Source organism: Narcine bancroftii, chromosome 3, assembly GCF_036971445.1.
Source record: "Narcine bancroftii isolate sNarBan1 chromosome 3, sNarBan1.hap1, whole genome shotgun sequence".
NCBI classification, from domain to species: Eukaryota; Metazoa; Chordata; class Chondrichthyes; order Torpediniformes; family Narcinidae; genus Narcine; species Narcine bancroftii.
In genome coordinates this window covers 286,814,269-286,832,300 of record NC_091471.1, presented here as the reverse complement: position 1 = coordinate 286,832,300, position 18,032 = coordinate 286,814,269, and the positions used below count along the sequence as shown (strand labels likewise).

The 18,032-nt window shown below is 43.9% G+C and overlaps 1 protein-coding gene across 2 annotated transcripts in view; it reads left to right on the top strand.

Annotated features, from left to right (window-relative positions):
• The window catches only part of LOC138758904 (AP-1 complex subunit mu-1), a 141,572-nt gene continuing 123,540 nt past the window's right edge, over window positions 1–18,032 (top strand). Inside the window, exons 1-3 of one of the 2 annotated variants that reach the window (XM_069928489.1) lie at window positions 2–155; window positions 8,183–8,338; window positions 14,777–14,933. In XM_069928489.1, the coding sequence (XP_069784590.1) occupies window positions 8,306–8,338; window positions 14,777–14,933 (190 nt within the window). In that variant the 5' untranslated portion in view covers window positions 2–155; window positions 8,183–8,305. Of the gene's footprint in view, window positions 156–8,182; window positions 8,339–14,776; window positions 14,934–18,032 lie in introns of both variants that reach the window. The other variant, XM_069928488.1, reaches the window with a different exon arrangement.

Here is an 18,032-nt window from a genome sequence, read left to right as displayed (position 1 = left end):
TGCGGAAGTGACGGGAGTGTTATGGTGACGCTGCGGGCCGGATAGCGGGAGTGAGTTCTTGCTTCCTTTTCTTGGGCGGCCAGATCGTGGAGGTGCGCCCCGGTGCTGGGAAAATGTCGGCCTCCGCCGTTTACGTGCTCGACCTGAAGGGGAAGGTAAGGAGGAATGGTGGGCGCGCACGCATGCGTGGTCTCTGATCTCCCGGCTGGGTGATGGTGATGGGTGGGGGTGGGGGAGGGGGGGTGCCTTCTCACCCCTTGACCCCACACTCACCCTGTCACCCACCACTCTCATGCCGTAACTCCCACCCTCACTCCGTGACCCCACACTCTCACCCCAACCCCATCACTAAAATGACCCCCACTCCACCCATGACCCTCACTCCGTGGTCCCACCCTCTCCCCATCTCCACCCTCTCCCCATCTCCACCCTCTCCCCATCTCCACCCTCTCCCCATCTCCACCCTCTCCCCATCTCCACCCTCTCCCCATCTCCACCCTCTCCCCATCTCCACCCTCTCCCCATCTCCACCCTCTCCCCATCTCCACCCTCTCAACTCTTGACCCCCTTGCCCCTCGTCCCGTGGCTCCCTGCCCAGTGCCCCTCCACCCTGTGGTCCCAAAGTTTGTTTTACTGCAATGGTTCTCAACCTTTTTCTTTCCACTCACATACCACTTTTAAGTATTCCCTATGTCATAGGTGCTCTGTGATTAGTAAGGTGGTATGTAGGTGGAAAGAAAAAGTTTGAAAACTACTGTTTTAATTGTACTTAATTGACTTGTTATGTGCACGGTTTTGTAATTCCAAAGGAAATGGGCCAATGACAATTTTTCTCAAGCAAAATATTTCAGTAACAATTGGGTCTAGAGCACTGGTTCTCAACCTTCCCTTCCCACTCACATCCCACCTTAAGCAATCCCTTACTAATCACAGAGCTCTGATGGGATAGGGATTACTTAAAGTGGGATGTGAGTGGAAAGAAAAAGGTTGAGAGCCACTGTTTTATTGGAATTGTGTGCATTGCTGCTCTGGTCAGTCAACTGTGGCTAATGAGTAGGGTAGAGACCTTTCCTTGATGAAGTACTGAGACCCAGAAGCATTGGTTATATATCTTTGCCTCCTATGGATGCTGCAGGACCTGCTGAATTTCTTCAGCACTTTTGAGTATTTACTGAGGGAGAGAAACAGGTGTTTTAAATGCCAGATTGAGAAAGAAAGAACCATGAGAACATGGTACCCTCCACATATTCTCTTCCCTTTTACACCCCTGGGTTTGGTAAACACCCTGCTGCTCTCATGAACTGTGAAGTGATTTGAAACCCTTTTCCCTCTGCTCCATTTGAGGATTGATAGGGCTGCCTCCTCTTGATACCTTGATTTGGGGAGAATGGCTTCTCCCTTTGTGGGTGGAGCTTGATCCCTGTTGCTGTAAGTGTGTTCCACCAACTGTCTCACAGGCAGTGGGTTGGCTCAGCTATGTTCCTGCCCATTATCTGCTACGGTTGATGGTGCAGTTTGTGGGACCTTAAAGTGAACATATTGAAGTAACAACATTATGATATTGACCTTAAATCGTTTACAATGTGCCTGAGGTTGTGAAAGGTGCTATAAGAATCAATTAATTTTTTTCCCCTTTTACATTCAGAATGCCGAGTTCTGTACCTTCATCAGTGTTGAACAGGAAAATAAACTGAGCAGTTTAGGAGTGCAGTAATGTGAAGTTATTGGGCTCACAGCCAGTCTTCTGGAGCACAGATTTTTTTTAATTTAAAATTTTAAATATTTTATTTACATGACCGTAGAAGCTGGTTCCAGGCATTGAAATCCAAGCCAACGACCTTGTGCATTTTGGAGGGTGAGAGGAAACCTGAGCACCAAGGGAACACCCACGCGGGTCATGGGGAGAACTTGCAAACTTCTTACAGTCAGCAGTGGATTTGAACCTGGGTCTCCAGTGCTGTAATATGCTAACAGTGCCACCCAGATTCCGGACTTCGGTTTCCAAATCCTATTTTGGCAGCTTTAGAATTTAAGTTGAAACAAATGTACAATTACACAACAAAAACTGAAACTAGCTCATTAATATTCTTCAAGGAAGGCAACTTCTCTTTACCTGGTCTGTTCTGTAAATGACGCATGACCTATGTAATGGTATATATATTTGGGAGATAATTGGTAAAATTAGAGTAGGTTACATACATACACACATTTTAAAATAGATCTTATTTGAAATACTGAAGATTTCATATCAGCGAACTTAACAGAAACTATGGAGAACGCTATGCACATTTCACAAGTAGCTGCTAATTGAAATGATGTCATCAAATGAACTGACTGGAGACAGGTCATCTGTGTTGAACATTTTTACAAGGCTTCTGACCTTTCTGCAAAGTGCACAGAAAGGTCACTCCTGAGAAGTTCTTTACCTTAGACAACAGATGGGAGCAAAAGGCTAACTCCTATTGTTAGCTGGAGAATGGGGGGGGGGGGGTGTTTTGCAAGTGAGTCACATGGGCTTTCTAGCAGTTAGAGAGAGAAGGGGGAAACAGTTCTTTGAGCTGGTGTGTGTGTGACACTGAAAGACAGCTGAAAAGCTGAAACAAGCAGGAAGCTTGTTGGAATTGAAACAAAGCTCCAGAGTGGGGGATGGCTGGAAGTGCTATCTGTCTGATGTTTCTCTTAGAATAAGCAGAACAGAAAGAAACTCTGTGATAGCCTGAAAGAAAGAGATTATCATCTGGAGAACCCTAATGGGGCAAGTTTCATCAGCAAGAAATTGAGGTGACTCAGTTGTGGAAATCCTGGAACAACCAATCTCTCTCTGCAAACCTCCAAAAAACCTACCTTTCAAGCACCAAAGCCTGGTGAACTTCATACATGTTAAATTTTGTGCACAGTATAAGAATTGCCTGCAACCAGTGAACTTGGAAGAATGAGACGTGAGATTGAACTGTGATCCAAAGAAATTTTCTTAAATTTACACACACACCATACATGCGTACTTAGAATTAGAAGGGGGTTAAGTTGGGTTAATTAAGTTAATAGTGATAAGTTATAGTTTGATTCTGTTTTCATGTTTAAAGATAATTAAAACAACTTTTGTTTAAGTAACCATTTGTCGTGGTGAATATCTACTGCTGCTGGGTTTTGGGGTCCTTTGGGCTTGTAACACCTACCATTGTGGTCGACTTTTAATTGCCAACTTAAGTTTACAAGCAATGGATAATAAATGCTGTGATATTGATGATGTCCACATCACGTGTATGAAAAATTTGGCCCTAATATCTTTACTATGTATCCACTTCAGAATGATGAAACATTGTGGATGGAACAATCTCATCTCCCTGCTAATCCCTGGAAAGTTCTATTTGACTTTAACCCCCCCCACCCCCCATGTCCATCTGATGGGGCAGACTAAACTTTAACATGTGTTCAACAAAGTAGCTCAATTTTTGAAACTGTACAGCAGGTCAAGGCCATTAAGCCACTGGAGCTATTGTCCATTGTTTATTATTTCATACCCAGGACAAAGCTTGTGGTCTGTGAGGCAGCAATGATTTTTTTTACCCATCTTCTACAGTTTGAGAATATAACTGGCGAGAGGAGGAAACTGAAAGTACTGGACATGCATCACCAACATTGGCTATCCAAAATTCTTATAATTATACAGAATAAGTAAGCCAATGTCAGTGTCCTGTCGCAGGCCAACCTTTCAAGTATTGGGGACCCAATTGTGCTCCATTACAGTATCTGTATATTTTTCATTGCTTGATAGTAGACCCCTGAAACGGACAAGCTGTTCCAAATTTTGTCATTGCAAGAAATCACTAGATGGACAGAGGAACCATTTGAAGACTGTCTTGAAACATCTTGACGAAGTGTTGTATCTCCACCAAACTGTGGGAATCTTTGGCTCAAGATCACCCAAATTGGTGATGGAACGCACACGCGCGTCCTTCTGTCGCGCACGCACGCGCGTCCTTCTGTCGCGCACGCACGCGCGTCCTTCTGTCGCGCACGCACGCGCGTCCTTCTGTCGCGCACGCACGCGCGTCCTTCTGTCGCGCACGCACGCGCGTCCTTCTGTCGCGCACGCACGCGCGTCCTTCTGTCGCGCACGCACGCGCGTCCTTCTGTCGCGCACGCACGCGCGTCCTTCTGTCGCGCACGCACGCGCGTCCTTCTGTCGCGCACGCACGCGCGTCCTTCTGTCGCGCACGCACGCGCGTCCTTCTGTCGCGCACGCACGCGCGTCCTTCTGTCGCGCACGCACGCGCGTCCTTCTGTCGCGCACGCACGCGCGTCCTTCTGTCGCGCACGCACGCGCGTCCTTCTGTCGCGCACGCACGCGCGTCCTTCTGTCGCGCACGCACGCGCGTCCTTCTGTCGCGCACGCACGCGCGTCCTTCTGTCGCGCACGCACGCGCGTCCTTCTGTCGCGCACGCACGCGCGTCCTTCTGTCGCGCACGCACGCGCGTCCTTCTGTCGCGCACGCACGCGCGTCCTTCTGTCGCGCACGCACGCGCGTCCTTCTGTCGCGCACGCACGCGCGTCCTTCTGTCGCGCACGCACGCGCGTCCTTCTGTCGCGCACGCACGCGCGTCCTTCTGTCGCGCACGCACGCGCGTCCTTCTGTCGCGCACGCACGCGCGTCCTTCTGTCGCGCACGCACGCGCGTCCTTCTGTCGCGCACGCACGCGCGTCCTTCTGTCGCGCACGCACGCGCGTCCTTCTGTCGCGCACGCACGCGCGTCCTTCTGTCGCGCACGCACGCGCGTCCTTCTGTCGCGCACGCACGCGCGTCCTTCTGTCGCGCACGCACGCGCGTCCTTCTGTCGCGCACGCACGCGCGTCCTTCTGTCGCGCACGCACGCGCGTCCTTCTGTCGCGCACGCACGCGCGTCCTTCTGTCGCGCACGCACGCGCGTCCTTCTGTCGCGCACGCACGCGCGTCCTTCTGTCGCGCACGCACGCGCGTCCTTCTGTCGCGCACGCACGCGCGTCCTTCTGTCGCGCACGCACGCGCGTCCTTCTGTCGCGCACGCACGCCCTGTTTGACACAAATACATGCACGCTCACCTTTCTGTTTCACACACACATTCACAACCTTCTGTTTGTATATAGGTGATTCATGGTCAGTAAAGAAATACTTAAGGTGGTCAGTGGCTAAATAAAAGGTTGAAAACAGCTGCTCTAACCAACTTAAAACTAATTGGGTCACCACTTCACTTATTGTTTCCGCAGAGTATCATTCCAGTGAATTTGTTCTGCACCCATCCAGGACATGCTCTCTTGGAGTGTTAAATTAGACATAGTATTAATGTTCCACTGTGTGGAGCTTCTCCCCACAAATTATCTGTTTCAGGCAGAATGTTACTCTGGAGATGAAGTTTATTGGAGTGCTGATTTCAGTGTGCTAGCTTATGGAGCATCTCGAGCAGCCATTCTCAACAGCCCTCCACCCCCCCCCCCACCCCCCCCCCCCACCCCACCACAGCACATTTAACTGGGGCCATGGACTGAAATCATAAAATATTTACTTTTTTTTATGTAGTCAGGAGAGAAGAATGGAAAAAGCCAACTAAACTTGACTGGTTCACAGGGTAGGAGGCCCATAAACAGAGCAGAATCCTAAAGGAGCCATAGACAAAAAAGGTCCAGAGTAAAATGATATAGTTGTGATGAGTTCTTAAATCTGGAGAAGTTCCCTTTTGAAGTTAGCTGAAGTGGAATTGATTAAGGAACAGGTTGTACATTCAGTGATCTTAAAGAAGTGTAGGAAATGGAGCCTTGTATTTGGGGAAACGTGGGAGACAAGAGTGCCACAGGGAGTCAGATACTGAACAATTGGGAATTCCAAACAATTGGATATATTAAGCAGTGCACAAAGTTGCTGGAGGAACTCAGTAGGGTCACACAGCACCCACGGAAAGCAATTGTGTTTTGGGTGAGAATCCTTCATCAGGAATTGGATACTGAACAATTTTTTTCCATAATGTCTCTTGTAGGTTCAACTTTCTCAGCCCTTTAAAAATATACTCTTGCTGTCACACCATTTTGAAGTGCTGTACATGTCTGAACTTGTCAGCATTTATCAATGGATAATTTTTGTTTTAAGAGTATGCTATTTGGTCAATATCATGTTGGAGTAACACTTGTATCATTTTATCATTCACTTATGGTTTATAGTTTCTAAAATAATATTTGAGACAAAAGCAAGCAGGGTTTTTAAAAAGTAGTAAAATGGATTAGTTTATAGAATGGTAAATTCATGTATATGATTTGATTAAGTTGTCACCTACAGACAATTTAAACAATTTTTTTTAAATCCTATAAATTTGATATTTTATGCAAAACGACACTTCACTTCATTAATTTACTAAAGATTACAATGGAAAGCCATGTGGAAGAACATGCAACACATTTTGGCTCTGTACTCAAGACTACCTGGATTTTGTAAAACAAATAGACTGACTGGCTTTTGCATTGTTGGAGGATGTATGCAAGACATTAGACCTAGGCCTTGCCATTTGCAGATGTTAACAATCCATTGATTGTATGCAAAACGGATGGCAGTACTTTTCCATTCTCTGGGCAAGGTTCCACCTTTGACTTCCACTGACTAGTTAACTAGTTTTCATCCTGTCAATGTGGTGGCTAGCACGAATTGCTATTCTTGAATTACTTTAAAATGTGCATTGAAATTTGTTCTGTCATTTCTTTTCACTTTAATTTCAATGATGTATGTAGTTCTCAAGGGAAGGAACTTGTAAAGTGTGTTACTTGGAGCAAACGGTTGTGATGAAGCAACATTTGAGGTATGGGAATTCAGTGGATATTGTAACTATATAGATTGATTTTGACTGGATGGAGTAGAGTTATTTACATAGATGAAGGAATGCAAAGGAATGATGGGGAAGAGGTTGAAATCAAAGAATATGGATCCGAAGCAACATCTCAGGTTTGAAAGGACATGGCCATGTGGTCTTGAATTGAGTACATGAAACTGACCAGTGAACTAAGTGAAAGGAATAGATGAGGAATTGTTCACAGGACCTGGGAATGACAAAGAAGGATGATAGGCAATTATTCCATTTGTTAAGCAGGAAATTTCTACAGCCACAAACTGTTGTGGGTATGCGCAGGCGTGTGATGTCACATAACAGCATTGTATTTTGGGGCTGGGAGGAACCATTTTGATCTGAATAAAGAACTAACAAAGCTTCTCCTTGTGCGAGTGTCTTTTTTAAAGGAAAGAATACGCAACACAAACCATTTCCATGCAAGGACATCTAAGAAAGGATTTAAGTAGATGTTAATGCCATGACGATAATGTGTGAGTTTGAGTAAGATTTCAGCGTATTTGTAGAATAGTTAGTCTCCCATGAACAGAAAAGACAATGACAATTGGATTTTTCTCCAGTCGAGAAAATGTCCCCGTTGCTTTCCTGTGTTTGTGAAACCTGAATTTATGTTATCCATTACGTTGCAACATCATTTGCTATAAAATTCTGAAAATTTGATGATGGTCACTTTATAAAAAGTTCTAATCCATAGATTCTCAAGGTGGGGTGTGAGACTTAAGAATACTTTAATAGGGCATAGGAATATTTTGGGAAATAATTAAAAAGTTGGTTTGAAAAAATAAACTTACGTTGTTGTATGACTTGGCAACACTAAATACAACATAAGTTTGGTAACTTCCAAGAATAATCACTGTTCTTTTTATTTTCATAACATGTGTTTTTGCTCTTCTAAAGTTTTTCTCATTTTAACTGTTGTTATTCTTAGTTAACATTATAATTATATTTTTTCTGACTGTTCTTATTATCATCCATTCCAAATTATCTCATTGGTGACGTGGATTCCAAATTATCTCAACAATCATGTCTCTGTACATACCCCTTTACTTTTTCAGTTCAGTAGTGAGTGAGACTTGTATCTGTGTGTATCTTTGTGTACCAGTGGATTGGAGGGGGATGCAAAAAATCGGGAAAAAAGTAGGGACCCAAGAAAGAGGCATGAGGCTAGTGCAGTTTTTCTGCGAGGGGGGAAAAATGTCAGAAACCGCGCAAGCGTTTTTCTTTTTTTCGAGTCAGTATCCTTCCTTTGAATCGATCATTATTTTTATTACATTTTTCAATTCTAAGACATAATAAAATATTGATTAATCTGTTTCAGGGAGCTCGCGCTGTTATATATCCAAAATGAGCAGACCAAGCAAGCAACTTAATCAAATCATATACATGAATATTCAGTGGAGTTCTTGAAGTTTGGGTTTATACCTGCTGTACAAATGAATCAATGAAAGCAGGCCATCTTGAAGCTCATTTGAGGGTAAAACATCCTGACCATATCAATTTGAAATTGGAATATTTTAAATCACTGAAAGAGAAGTTTGAAAATAGGTAAAAAATCACTTCATTATTCGCTGCACAAACTACAGCCCTGAATCGTACCCTTGAAACGAGCTATAAAATTTCTCTGCTGATAGCAAAACGTGGGAAGAATCATACGATTGGGGAGGAACTGATTAAACCCGCAATATCATTGCTTCTCAAAACAGTTCTGCAAAAAGATGACAAAGATGTCCGAGCTATGCCATTGAGTAATAGTACTGTCATCAACAGAATAGATGATGTGGGTCAAGATGTTGAAAAACAACTTATTGAAAAGTTCTCATGAAAGTTCTCAATACAACTGGATGACAGTGAGGCTCTGTTACTGCCATATATGAGATATGTTGATCAGAAAGAGTTTCAAGACGAGATATTATTTTGTGAATCATTGGAAACAACCACTACTGTCGTTGATATCTACAGCAAGCTCAAAAATTATTTGGCCAAAAAATGAAATAACAAAAGGAAACATTGTATCTTGTGCTGTAGTTGGTGCATTTGCGATGATGGTTTTTTTAAAAAAAACAGGGTTTTAAATTAATGAAGGATGAAAATCCAAACATGTTGGTTGTGCATTGTGTTATCCACCGCAAAAACTTAGTTGCCAAGAAAGTTTTGCCTGTTCTACATGAGATGCTGCATTCTGTGATCAAGTGTATCAATGCCATCAAAGCTAATGCCAAATGTGAACATTGTTTAAACAGTTTTGTGTTGATTAAAAATGCAGAACATGTGAGATTATTGCTTCACACTGAAATAAGGTGGTTGTCAAAGGGAAACCGCTTCAAAAGGTTTATGAAACAGTTTGATCTCCTCAGCGAGTTTTTGAAGGACAAACCTGAAATGAATCTCTTGTTAACAATAGATGGCAAAGCTAATATGAATTACTTGAAGGACATTTTTGAGAAACTAAGTACATTCAACAAGCAATTCCAAGTAGCAAATATGACACTTATTGATGCGAAAACAAAGATATTTGGATTCATGACGTTTCTAGAATTATGCCAAAGGAATATTTCTGCAAGAAATTTCAGTCAATTCTATTGGTTGAGTAAGTGTGAAGTAACTATTGCTGGTACAAATGTCATTGTTGACCATTTGAAAATGCTGGTTACTGACTTCAATGTAGATTTTGTGATTTAAAAGCAATGGATTTTCCCTCTTAGCCATTGCTGGTGGGCTTATCTGAAGTTCCAGTCCAATACCAAGAGGAGTTATCTGAATTGCAACATGATGAATCTGTGAAAACTCTTTTCAAAGTGAAAGGAACCATAATGTGGCTGTTTAACGAGCTCGAAAAGAAATACCCAAACTCGACTACTTTAGCAAGATATATTTTCCGTGGCTTTATTTAATAGTAATTTGACTTCAGTGCTGTTCGTGATTTGCAACAAGCTAAGAGAAACGTGGAGATTTAAGGTTGAAACTGACAAAATTTGCAGCCAGCGCCAGGGGCAAGGTTCCCACTGAAGTGACGGCAATTGTTGAATGCGTGTTTGAGATGGTTGACATATTGACAATATGAAATGCATTCCAGTGTATTCCCGACCCTAATTGCATTGAAATACACTTGCGGTGGGATAGTTGGAAGGGGTGGGTGGAAGGTATAAGGGGTGGGGTAGTTGGAAGGGTGGGGGGAGGGTTATAGGGGGTAGATTTAGTATTACTTTGTTTTATGTTTGTATTTTTAAAAAAACTTTAAATAAAATTTTCAAAAAAAAAAAAATACACTTGCGGTAAGTGATTTAATTAAAACTTCTTTTGAATATATAACTTTTTTTGCTAATGGTGGGGCGTAAGTTGTTTTGAAAAATTAAAGTAGAGCCTAGGTTGAGAACCATTGTTCTGATTAGTGGGTTTTTCCACAGTATTTTAAGAAATAAAGCAGAATTTTTTTTAATCTTTCATGATTCTGTTGAATCATAATTTGAATTGTAATTTAAAAAATTCAAAATAATGGATATTTCCATGTTGCTGGACCTTAGTGGGTAGTCTTTTTGATTTGAAGCCTCAAGTGGGTGTCTGCTTCACAGCTGATGGCAAAATGCAGTTCCCTCTGAATTGGTGGACAAGGGAATTGGCTTCTCTGACAGATGATGTGCTTTTGAAGCAGAGGTTATTACAAAGTACAAGACCCACAAATGAATAAAATATATCAATACTTTGCTTATAAATAGTTATCTTTAATTTGTGTTGCATTGATTAATGGGAAGCACAATCTAAATTTGTGGTTGTTTTAATTATATTAAATGCACAAGCATACAGAAGTTGGCTGTGGTCTGCATAACCGGCAGAATTTATTCATTGTGCAATATCTAATCCTCAGGTTTCATTTAAACCAACTAGTTATAGAAGCTTGCTATCCAGGTGTTTTTATTTTCTATGTGACAATAGCATCTAAACACTTTTTGAATAGAAAGCATTTGAGCAATGGTGAAAATTTCTTTATCATGCAAACCTTTTCACTAAATATGAACATTCAAAGTCAAAAATGTATAGGTGTTGGAACTCCAAAATTGAAAATGTTCTTTTGCCATTCTCACAAGGTCAAATAGAATATGTAGAGAGAGGAAAGGAGAATAAATGCTTTAATGGATTTTTTTTTAAAAAGTTGATATTTCAGGTCACCTTCTGTGAGTTTGGAATGGGTCATTGGACTGAAACTTTGGAGGGGTGGATAGTGATGGGGGGGGGGGGTTCGATGTTCTGCTGAGATGGATCTCCTAAGAGAATTCTTGTAATGGGATGATTGCAAAATGGAGACAGTGGGTCAGATTTCTGCTCAGCTGAATTTGAACTTTAGTGCTGGTCACTAAAGACATCTATGCTGCCAGTTGGATTTGGTTTGCACTTTTAAGTTCATGCACAGTCCTGAACGATTGAGAATGTTTGTGGCAAACAGTCAATTTAAACAGAGAAACACAAAAACTGCAGATACTGGAATCTTCAGCGAACAATGTGAGGCTAGTGGAATTTTGTGGGTCAGGCAGCATTCATGGTTTTGGGTTAGGGCTATTTATCTCAGGAAAAAAACAGTAAAATTATAATAAGTAATTTTTCTAAGACATCAAACAATTTTGTACAGATGGAGCTATTCAGTGTATCAATTCTACTATCTTTTCTGGAATACACTCCAATTGGGGTACTGAACTTTAAGATCAGCCATGATCGCGTTGAATGGCGGAGCAGGCTCGAAGGGTCGAATGACCTACTCCTGCTCCTATCTTCTATGTTTCTATGTTTAATTATTCTCTCTCCTTGCACTGGATGTTTTTCCTCCTTCAATTTTCCCGTTGTTCAAGACTACTGAATCTTTATCTATCACCCTTTCAGGTAGTGCATTCCAAATCCTAACCAGTCACATGTAAAAGTGCTCAATCTCATGTTCTTTTGGTGATTTATGCCTTCTGGACATCAATCAAACAGCCATTGAAAATGCTTGCTCATTTCGTGATTTTAAAATACCATTACTAAATCTCATCTTAGCCTCTTTGAGAACTACTCTAACGTGTCCAGTCTATTTATATCATCCTTTTTGCATTGTAATTTTCCCTCACCATATCTGTCACACATAATGGTGTAATTATTTTCTCCCATAACTCATAATGGCACATTTAGCTCCTCAGCCATCACTGTGCAAACTCTCATCACTTCCTCCACATTCCTCTCTGCTAAAGTTTGGGTATATTTACTGTTTCATTATGTAAGGTTTCAATTTGATGTTGAGAAAGAAATGGCTAATATGTGGATGGAATTGCATGAGTCCACTTTTCTGTTCCAAATAGGGGAAGTTTTATTGTTCTTTATTGATGGCATGAAGTAGAGTTTGAATAAAATTAGGGGTTCATATCGAGTTGAACAAAAGTAAAAGCAGGAAGATAACATTAAAATTATTTAGAATCTTAAATTGACATGTGGATTCCCACAGATCATTCCTAAGCATAACGTGGAACACTATGGTACGGAAAATAGGCCATTCGGCCCTTCTAGTCTGTGCTGGAACATCATTCTTCTAGTCCCACTGACTTGCTCCCATCCATATATCTATTCAATCTATTCTTAAAACGTGAGTGAGCCCACATTTACCGTGTCAGGTGGCAGCTCGTTCTAAACTCCCACCACTCTCTGAGTGAAGAAGTCCCCCTAAACCTTTTACCTTTCATCCTAAAGCAGTGTCCTCTTGTATTTCTCCCAATCTAAGTGGAAAGAGTTTACTCGTATTTTCTGTCTATTCACCTCATAATTTTGTAAACCTCTATCAAATCTCCCCTCATTCTTCTATGCTATAAGGAATAAAGTCCAACCTGTTTAATTTTTCTCTATCTCAACTCCTGAAGACCCAGCTATGTTCTAGTAAATCTTCTTTGCACTCTTTGATCTTACTGATATCCTTCCTGTATTTTGGCAACTAGAATTGCACATAATACTCCAAATTAGGCCTCACTCAATACTTTGATTTATGAAGGCCAAGATGCCAAAAGTTTTCTTTACAACCCTGTCTACATATGACTCCACTTCTGGGGAATTATGTATCTGTACTCACAGATCCCTTTGTTCCTCCACACTCCTCAGTAGCCACTTTTAAGCTGCAGCACCTAGGTAACCCTCCTGGGACCCAGGTGCAATTAGTGGGGCAAAGGTGCTTTCAGCAACTTTTAAGCTGCAGGGGGATCAACCCATTAAATTGCCAAACTGGCGATTTAAGGGAAATCCCACCCCCTCAATGACACACATTGAATTACATGGCACACACTTACCGGAAGTATTACAAATCGAAGTATGACAAATCGAAGTCCAAATTCGGAATGGGAACAATCTTCAGATGCTGGCTAAACAACTCTGCTCTGCTGCAGTACAGCAGGCAACTGTTGTGATCACCACTGTCAGGCGAATGCCGCAGTCATAGGTGGAGCAGCAGGATGTAAGCATTGCGCATTTCAGTAGATGCAGCCCGGTGAAGCAAGCGCTGACGTCACCAGAACAACTGGGTTGGTCATTTTCATTTTCAAGCTGCTGGTGGCCACGACCTAGGTAAGTTTAACTGGGTTCCCTGACTACCGCTGAGGTAGGTCAGGGACAGAGTTGGATTTGGACCACGCTGACCGGGTCAGACCCTTTCAAGCTGCTGCGTGAGTGGGGCGCTAACCGGGCAAATTACCTGGTTAATCCCATTTTACACGGCAGCTTGAAAGGGCCTAGTGCCCTACCATTTACTGTGTATGTCATAGCCTGGTTTGTCCTTCCAAAATGCACACCTCACACTTGTCTACATTAAATTCCATCTGCCATTTTCTGGCCCTTTTTATTCCATTTGGTCCAGATCCCTCTGCAAGCTTGAAAGCCTTCCTTGCTGTCCACAACACCTCTAATCTTAGTGTCATCATTCAACTTGCTGATTCATTTTCCCACGTTATCATCCAGGTCATTAATATAGACAACAATCACCGATCCCTGAGGCACACTACTAATCACAGGTCTCCAGTCTGAGAAGCAATGATCCACTAGCACTCTCTGCCTTCTCCCATTCAGCCAATTTTGAATTCATTTTACAACTTCTCCATGGATACCTAGTGCCTGAACCTCCCATGTGTCATATTATTCATTAACACAATTTGGGTGTTTCTGGCAGGACCAGTAGACCTTTTTCTTTGGTTATTGTTGTGAGTACCTCTGGTGCAGGTATTTACACATTACTTTAATTGGTGGGTTCATGAGGTTTGCACCTGATAAAACTTAAACATTGCTGTCAGGATAAAGTGGCACGAGTTAATGGAGCTGATGGTATATTCATGCAGTATCATAGAATTATGATATAGGAAAGGCCATTTATTCCATCCACCTGCTTTCTAGCAATCCAATCAGTCTGACTTCTCTCATCGTAAATTGCTTTCCCAGAACAGCTTTTTCTCGAATGCTGTTATAAGAACTTGATCAGCACCCTCACTGTTTAAAAGTTTTCCTTGTATCATGTCTACGATTTTGCAAATCACTAAACTCGCAGCTTCTGCAAATAATTTATTAAATAACTTTTTGAACCGATCCGCAGCGAAGAAAACTACCTTATCTTTTCCTGCCTGATTTTGTCATTGAATACACAAGCTGTTCTCGTAAATGTTTCTGTGCCCTCTCTAGGACCTTTACATTCCTTATAAGTTTTGATGTAATATCCTGGTTGAGGCCTCATCAGTATATTATTAAGCTTCAGCCTTTATATGTTGACCTTCTAGGTGCTAGCAATTGTAGTTTGGGAGGTACAACCTCTTCACTGCCTTCATCTCATTGGGTGAGGTAACAAATGTGTACTGATGAAGTAGTTCTCTATTAAAGATCTATTTCTGTTCTCAGAAGTAAATAAAGTAATACTTTTGTTTTTCAGGTCCTAATTTGTCGGAATTATCGAGGAGATGTGGAGATGTCGGAAATAGAACACTTTATGCCTATTCTGATGGAAAAAGAGGAGGAGTGCTCGCTAACGCCCATCTTATCACACGGAGCAGTTAGATTCATGTGGATTAAACATAACAACCTGTATCGTATCCTTAAAAGTTGTTTTGAGTATTTGATTTTGAGAATCTAAAACTGAATAACTACATGAAGAGAATGCTTTAGCATTCAATATCTGTTACCAAACCTTGAACTGCCTCATCAATTCACTAGTGCTTTCAAGAACATTCAGTATATCTAGAAGTTATTTATTTCATGTGGGAGGCTAGGAGATAAAATGGTGTAGTTTAGGACATATCAAAATCCATAGCACTGGAAGCCTGCATCCCTGAGTACGGCAGTTTGTAATTGCTATACTGCTTTGACGTTGTACAGATACACAATCCTTTATCTGGAACCCTTGGGGGACAGTGTGTTCTGAATTTCAGATTTTTCCAGAGTTCAGAACAAAAGCCAGCTGCCCCAGATTTAAGCCCACCCGAATTGTGCTGCCATATCCACCCACTTCCAGTGGCGCCTCCGTCTCTCTCCCCCCACCCACCCGGTTCGCGCTGCCGTCTCTCTCCCTCCCCCAGCCCACCCGGGTCACGCTGCCATCTCTCTCCCTCCCCCAGCCCTCCCGGGTCGCGCTGCTGTCTCTCTCCCCCCACCCACCTGGGTCGCGCTGCCGTCTCTCTCCCCCCACCCACCTGGGTCGCGCTGCCGTCTCTCTCCCCCCGCCCACCCGGGTCGCGCTGCCGTCTCTCTCCCCCCGCCCACCCGGGTCGTGCTGCCGTCTCTCTCCCTCCCCCAGCCCACCCGGGTCGCGCTGCCGTCTCTCTCCCCCCGCCCACCTGGGTCGCGCTGCCGTCTCTCTCCCCCCGCCCACCCGGGTCGCGCTGCCGTCTCCCCCCGCCCACCCGGGTCGCGCTGCCGTCTCCCCCCGCCCACCCGGGTCGCGCTGCCGTCTCCCCCCGCCCACCCGGGTCGCGCTGCCGTCTCCCCCCGCCCACCCGGGTCGCGCTGCCGTCTCCCCCCGCCCACCCGGGTCGCGCTGCCGTCTCCCCCCGCCCACCCGGGTCGCGCTGCCGTCTCCCCCCGCCCACCCGGGTCGCGCTGCCGTCTCCCCCCGCCCACCCGGGTCGCGCTGCCGTCTCCCCCCGCCCACCCGGGTCGCGCTGCCGTCTCCCCCCGCCCACCCGGGTCGCGCTGCCGTCTCCCCTCGCCCACCCGGGTCGCGCTGCCGTCTCCCCCCGCCCACCCGGGTCGCGCTGCCGTCTCCCCCCGCCCACCCGGGTCGCGCTGCCGTCTCCCCCTCTCTCTCTCTCTCTCTCTCTCTCTCTCTCTCTCTCTCTCTCTCTCTCTCTCTCTCTCTCTCTCTCTCTCTCTCTCTCTCTCTCTCTCTCTCTCCCCCCGCCCACCCGGGTCGCACTGCTGTCTCTTTCCCACACTGTAACAGCACCAGGAAAATGCCGGTTTTTGGAGCTTTCCGGATTTTAGATGCCCGGATAAAGGATTGTGTACCCATATTCACTAACAATCAACACAAAAATGACAATCCAAACTTCTGCCATATGAACTTTCAATTAATCTAACCACATCTCAAATATAACAGTAGATAAATGATTAAATCAAATTTAATCAAATAATTAAATGAATATTGTATTTTCTCCAATTTGATTCCATGAAAAAGAAAAGCAGAATAGTATTGGACAGAAAAAAGGTCCTTCATACTCTCCAGTTCTCTGAAGAGCATTTTGGTTAGTTTCATTTCCCTGCCTCAATAGATTTGCAATTTCTCCAAGTAATTTATCAATTCCATTTTCAAAGGTATAATTGCATTAATATTCAGCACTCTTCGAAGTTAGAACCATATATCACTACAACACAGAAACTGGACCTATGGCCCATCTATTATTCTGCCTAGTCCCATTGACCTGCATTCATGTCCCTCCATACTCCTCCCATCCAGACAAATTTTCCTTAAATGTCAAAATAGAGTCCACATTCACCACTTCAGCTGGCAGCTCGTTCTGAATCAGAATTTATTGATATGAGCTTCACAAAATTTGTTTTGCGACACATTAAAGCAATTTTTGCACCTGTAATACACAATAAATAATGTTTAAAAAATTAATGCAAAAGGAGAAAAAGTGAGGTAGGGTCTGTGATTCATCATCCATTCAGCAATATGACGACAGAGGGGAAGATGCTGTTTTTGTACTGTTGGGTGTTCGTCTTCAGCATCCTGTACCTCCTTCCTGATGTTAGCAGTGAGAGAGGGCATGGCCTGGGTGGTGAGAGTCTGGGGATGACAGAGTCCGGGAATGACAGAGGCTGCTTTCTTGAGATACTGCCCTACATGAAGATGTCCCTCTAAATATCTCATATGGCAGTGTGACTCAGGCAGGGGAGTGGTGGGGGGGGGGGGGGTGGAAGAAAGCAGCATGACTTGGGTGGGCGAGGAGGGGGGGGGAAGAAAGCAGCATGACTTGGGTGGGCGAGGAGGGGGGGGGAAGATAGATGGCAGTGTGGCTCTGGTGGGGTGTGGAGAGATGGCAGTGTGACTCAGGCAGGGGTGGAGAAACAATAGCACAACTCGGGCTGGGGGGGCAGATATGGCAGCGTGACTTGGGCAGGTGAAGGGGGAGAGAGATGGCAGTGCAACACAGGTAGGGAGGTGGTCGCACGACTTGGGTGTGTGAGGGAGGGGTAGAGATGGCAGTGTGACGTGGCCGGAATGGGCAGAGAGACAGCGTGCAACTCAGGTGGGTGGGCTTAAAGGGGAAGATTCTGAACAACTCCAGGTATCTGGTCCTAACGGTCCTGGACAAAAAGGTTAAGCACCTGTATTTCATTGAAACAGTTCCGAGAAAGAACGTTTGGATGAGCTCAAGCTTGGACTGGTATTATGGGGAAAGGTTAAACAGGTTGGTACTGATTGGAGTTTAGCAGAAGGAGAAAGAACCTCATGTAGGCATGTACAATTCTTAGTGGGCGAAGAGAAGTTAAATGCTGAGACAGTTTCATTCTCAGGGAAAGTCCAGAACCAGAAGAGTGATCTGGAAATAAACAAGTGTCCATTTAAAACTGAGAAGAGGAAGAATTTCTTTGAGACTTCGAACTCCTGAGTTCATAGGAATCTGGGTCAAATAATTTGGATATAATTAAGGCTGAAATAGATTTCTAATCAATTGGAGAAAAGAGAA